This window comes from Elephas maximus, chromosome 8, assembly GCF_024166365.1.
Source record: "Elephas maximus indicus isolate mEleMax1 chromosome 8, mEleMax1 primary haplotype, whole genome shotgun sequence".
NCBI lineage: Eukaryota > Metazoa > Chordata > Mammalia > Proboscidea > Elephantidae > Elephas > Elephas maximus.
The window spans coordinates 5699122-5705265 of NC_064826.1; the positions used below are offsets into that span (position 1 = coordinate 5699122).

At 40.7% G+C, this 6144-nt stretch overlaps 1 protein-coding gene across 1 annotated transcript; it reads right to left on the reverse strand.

Annotated features, from left to right (window-relative positions):
* Window positions 1-3136: 3136 nt before the first annotated feature.
* On the reverse strand, window positions 3137-4069 carry LOC126081684 (olfactory receptor 2A5-like). The gene has a single exon (XM_049893683.1). The coding sequence runs from the start codon at window positions 4067-4069 to the stop codon at window positions 3137-3139; it is 933 nt and encodes a 310-aa protein (XP_049749640.1).
* Between the last annotated feature and the right edge of the window lie 2075 nt (window positions 4070-6144).

Consider the following 6144-nt stretch of genomic DNA (forward strand, 5'->3'; position numbering starts at 1 on the left):
TGAAACATACAATCAGGATGCATTGATAATTACTGATGATTGAAATGTGAAAGTTGGAAACAAAGAAGGAAGAACAGTATTTGGAAAATATGGCCAGAGATTGCATGATGGAATTTTGCAAATCCAACGACTTCTTCATTGAAAATTTATTTTTTCAACAACATAAAATGTGATTATACACATGGACATCACCAGATGGAATACACAGGAATCAAATCAACTACATAAGTGGAAAGAGGTGATAGAAAAGCACAATATCATCAGTTCGAACAAGGCCAGGAGCTGAATCTGGATCAGATCACCAATTGCACAAATGCAAGTTCAAGTTGAAGAATATTAGATCAAGTCCACGAGAGAAAAAAAAAAAAAAAACCCTGAGTATATTCCACTTGAATTTATTGACCATCTCAAGATTAGATTTGATGCAGTGAATAATAATGACCAAAGACCAGATGAGCTGTGGAATGACATCAAGGGCATCATACATGAAGAAAGCAAGAGGTCATTAAAACAATAGAAAAGAAACAAACAAACAACAACAGCAACAACAACAACAAAAACCCAGTGCTGTTGAGTCGATTCTGATGCATAGTGACCCTATAGGACAGAGTAGAACTGCCCCATAGAGTTTTCAAGGAGCACCTGGTGGATTTGAACTGCTGACCCTTTGGTTAGCAGCTGTAGCACTTAACCACTATGCCACCAGGGTATCCACAGGAAAGAAAAGACCAAAATGGATATCAGAAGAGACTCTTAAACTTGCTCTTGAAAGTTGAGTAGAAACAGTGAAAGGAAGAAGTAATGAAGTAAAACAGCTGAACAGAAGATTTCAAAGGTTGGCTAGAGAAGACAAAGTAAAGTATTATAATGAAATGTGCAAAGACCTGGAGTTACAGAACCAAAAGAGAAGAACACACTTGGCATTTCTCAAGCTGAAAGAAGAAAAATTCAAGCCTTGAGTTACAATATTGAAGAATTCTACTAGGAAAATATCCAATGATACTAAAAAAAAAAAGATACAGGAAGCATCAAAAGAAGATGGAAGGAATACACAGAGTCACTATACCAAGAAAACAAAAGTTGGCTGATGTTCAATTATTTCAGAAGGTAGCATATGATCAAGAACCAACGGTACGGATGAAAGAAGTCCATGCTGCACTGAAGGCATTGGTGAAAAACAAGGCTCTAGAAATTGATGGAATACCAATTGGCAAGTTTCAACAAACTGATGCATCTCTGGAAGCCCTCACTCATTTATGCCCCAAAATTTGGAAGACAGCTACCTGAACAACAGACTGTAAGAGGTGATCCAATGGAATGGAGAAATTATTGATCAATATCATTAATATCATACACAAGTAAAATTTTGCTGAAGATCATTCAAAAGCAGTTGCTGCAGTACATCAATAGGGAACTGCCAGAAATTAGAGCCAGATTCAGAAGAGGACAAGGAATGAGGGATACCATTGGTTTAAAGCAGAGAATAACTGAAAGACAATTACTTGTGTTTTATTGACTACGCAAAGGCGTTGGGCTGTGTGGATCATAATAAATTACGGATAACATTGAGAAGAATGGAAATTCCAGAACACTTCATTGCGCTCATGAGGAACCTGTATGTAGACCAAGAGGCAATTGTTCTGCGTGGCTTAAAATGAGAAAAGGTGTGTGTCAGGGTTGTATCCTTTCACAATACTTATTCAATCTGTATGCTGAGAAAATAATACATGAAGCTGGACTTTATGAAGAAGAACACAGCATCAGGATTGGAGGAAGACTCATTAACAAACTTTGTATGCAGATGACACAATCTTGTTTGCTAAAAGTGAAGAGGATTTGAAGTACTTTCTGATGAGGATCAAAGACTACATACAACCTTCAGTATGGATTGCACCTCAACATAAAGAAAACAATCGTCACAACTGGACCAATAAAACGATAAACAGAGAAAAGACTGAAGTTGTCAAGGATTTCGTTCTTCTTGAATCCACAGTCAACACCCATGGAAACAGGAGTCAAGAAATAAAAAAAAAAAATCTTATTTGGTCAAATCTGCTGCAAAAGACGTCTTCAAAGTATTTAAAAGAAAAGATATCACTTTAAGGACTAAAGTGCACCTGACACAAGCCAGGCAGTTTTCATTTGCCTCATATGCACGTGAAAGCTGGACAATGAATACAGGAGGCTGAAGAAGAATTGAAGCCTTTTAATCATGGTGTTGACAAAGAATATTGAATATACCATGGACTGCCAGAAGAAGGAATAAATCCATCCTGGAAGAAGTGAACCCAGAATGCTCCTTAGAAGAGAGGATGATAAGACTTTGTCTCAGGTGCTTCAGACATGTTATTAGGAGGGACCAGTCCCTGAAGGAGAACATCATGCTTGGTAAAGTAGAGAATCAGGAAGAAAAAGGAAGTCCCTCAATGTGATGGATAACCACAGTAGCTGCAACAACGGGCTTAAGCATAACTATGATTGTGAGGATGGTGCAGGAATGGGCAGTGTTCCATTCTGTTGTACACAGGGTCACTATGAGTCAGAGCGGACTTGATGGCACCTCAAAACAAAACAATGGGTATGAAATAGTATCTTATTGTAGGTTTTATTTACTTTCTTTTTTCTGAAAAATGATGATAAGCCTGTTTTCATGTGGTTATTAATCACTTGCATTTATTTTGAGAAGTGTCTATTCAAGTGCTCTGTCTATTTTATACAATTTGATTGTTTATCATTTTTATTATTTTATGAGTTTTTCTTATGTATTCAGGCTACAATTCCTTTGCTGAATATATGCAGTATGAATATTATTAACTTGTCCCTGACTTCGTTTTTTTTTTGTTTCTTAGTGATGACTTTGATGAGCAGCATGATTAATTTTAAAGAGATCCAATAGTTGTCAAATTTTCAAAATTTAAGTCTACTGGCTTTTGTAACTTCTGTAAGAATCTACACCACTTCAATGTCATGACGGTATTCTCCTTTTCTTTTTTAGATGTATTATAGTTTCAGGTTTTATGTTTAGGTCTGTACTCTTGTATTTTAAGGTGACATTTATTTTAGTACACGGTACAGCAATTTCCAACTTCCATGTCCCACGAAGGCAAAGCCTCACCATATGGCTCTGTGATATCTCTCACATTCTCCTCTCCTTGCACAGTGCTCTCCACAAGGCACCCTTCACCTCTGTGTTCCTCAGGCTGTAGATCAGGGGGTTCAGCATGGGGTTGAAAAGGCTGTAGAACAGAGAAAGGACCTTCTGCTGCTCCTCAGGGTGGCTGGATTTGGGGGCCATGTACAGGACAATGGCACTGCCAAAGAAGAGCCCCACCACACAGAGGTGGGAAGAGCAGGTGAAGAAGGCCTTTCTGCGTCCCTCCCTGGACTGGATCCTCAGGATGGCAAAGAGGATGCAGGTATAGGAGACCAGCATAAGACAGAGTGGCCCCAGTAAGATAAACACACAGGCTGCAAAGATGACCAGTTGATTGAGCCAGGTGTCTGCACAGGCCAGCCTCAGGACAGACAGGATTTCACAGAAGAAGTGGTTGATCTCATGAGGCCCACAGAAGGGCAATCTCAGGATGAGGCTCACTTGGGTCAGGGCCTGGACGGAGCCACACACCCAAGAAGTGACAGCCAGAGTGATGCAGAGCCTCCAGCTCATGATGGCAGAGTAATGGAGCGGGTGGCAGATGGCCACATACCGATCATAGGCCATCACCACCAAAATCGGGCACTCTGTGGCAGCCAAAGCCAAATACAAAAATACCTGCATTATACAAGGGACAAAGAGGATGGTTCTTTTCTTGTTCAGAAGGTTTGCCAGCATCTTGGGGACATTGTTGGAGGTGTAGGACATGTCAATGAAGGCCAGGTGTGAGAGGAAGAAGTACATGGGGGTGTGCAGCCTGGGGTCAAGACAGATGATCCCTAGGATGGTCCCATTCCCCAGCAGGGTGAAGGTGTAGAGCAAAGAGAAGAGACCAAAGAGGAAATATTCCAGTGCTGGGTCCACCTGGAATCCCAGAAGGGTGACCTCTGAGACCCATGTCTGGTTGCCTCCCATGTTCCTGTGGCCGAGACAGACAGGGCCACGGCTGCAACAGGAAGCTCAGAGCTGAAGAGTAAGCAAAGACACAGAATATTTACTGAATGTTGGAAACAGAGAACATTCAGAAATGAATCACTGTGGGTGCATTTTGAAGTTTTATTTTTAGATATGTTGTTAAACTAACTCAGTGTGCCCATAAAAACATGAGAAAAATCTTACCTTGTATTTAATGGAATAGAAGAGATAATGCATATGCATAGGAGTCTCTGTGTGGTGCAAACCATTAAGCACTTGCCCGCTAGTGGAAAAGTTGGTGGTTCAAACCCACCAGAGATGCCTGACAATGCGGGCCTGGTGATCTTCTTCCAAAAGGCACAGCCTTGAAAACCACATGGAGCAGTTCCACTCTGAACACACGGAAGCGCCAATAGTCGGAAGCCACTCAATGGCAACTAACAACATGTTTATGTATATTCCCATGGACTGAATCGTGTCCTCCAAATACAGACCTTGTAAACCCTAAACCCTTACCTGTGCATGTAATTCCATTTGGAAACATGACTTTCTTGGTTACGTTAATGACACCATCAATGTGGAGTGTGTCTTAAGCCAATCATCCTTGACTTAAGAAGAGCAGATTACGCCCAGGGAATGGAGCACAAATGGAGAGAGGTTGATGCCACCCGGAGATCACCAAGGAACAGAGGAAGAGACAAGAATTTTCCCCCAGAGTAGAAAGAAAGAGCCTTCTTCTAGAAGCAGAGCCTTGAATATGAATTTTTAGCCTCCTAAACTATGAGACCAACCTAATGCAGACACCAGCCAGCTGAATGTGGAAATTACTGAACAGTATCATTAATATCACACACAAGTAAAATTTTGCTAAAGATCATTCAAAAGCAGCTGCAGCAGTATATAGACAGAGAAATACCAAAAATTCAAGCCAGATTTAGAAGAGGATGTGGAACAAGGGATATCATTGCTGATGTCAGATGGATCCTGGCTGAAAGCAGAGAATACCAGAAGGATGTTTACCTGTGTTTTATTGCCTATGGTAAGGCATTTGACTGTGTGTGTCATAACCAATTATGTATTATATTGCAAGGAACGGGAGTAATGCAACACTTAATTGTGCTCATAAGGAACCTGTACCTAGATCAAGAGGCAGTTTTTTGAATGGCACGAGGAGATGCTGCATGGTTTAAAGTCAGGAAAGGTGTGTGTTTGCATTGTATCCTTTTACCATACCTATTGAGTCTGTATGCTGACAAAATAATCCAAGAATCCGGACTATGTGAACAAGATCAAGGCATCAAGCCTGAGGGAAGACTAATTAACAACCTGCGTTAGGCAGATAACACAACTTTACTTGCTGAAAGTACAGAGGACTTGAAACACTTACTGATGAAGCTCAGTATGTGCTTTGGTATGGCTTACATCTCAATGTAAAGAAAAGAAAAATCCTCACAACTGGACCGATAAGTAACATCATGATAAATGGAGAAGTTTAAAGTTGCCAAGGATTTCATTTTACGTGGATCCACCACAATCAACACCCATGGAAGCAACAGTCAAGAAATCAAAAGACACATTCCCTTGGGCAAATCTGCTGCAAAAGACCACTTTAAACTGTTGAAAAGCAAAGATATCACCTTGAAGAATAACGTGTGTTTGACCCAAGCCATGATGTTTTTAATTGCTTCACATGTATGGGAAAGCTGAACAATGAATAAGTAAGACCAAAGAAGAATCGATACCTTCGAATTATGGTGTTGCAAAGAATATTGAATATACCATGGTCTGCCAGAAGAAGGAATAAATCTGTCTTGGAAGAAGTACAACCAGAATGCTCCTTAGAAGCAAGGATGGTGAGACTACATCTCACATACTTTGGACATGTTGTCAGGAGGGATCAGTCCCTGGAGAAGGACATCATTCTTTGTAAAGTGGAGTGTCAGGTAAAGGAGAAAGATCCTCAGGGAGATGGGTTGACACAGTGGCTGCAACACTGGGCTCAAGCATAACAAGGATTGTGATGATGGGCACGACCAGGTAGTGCTTTGTTCTGTTGTATATACGGTCGCTATGAG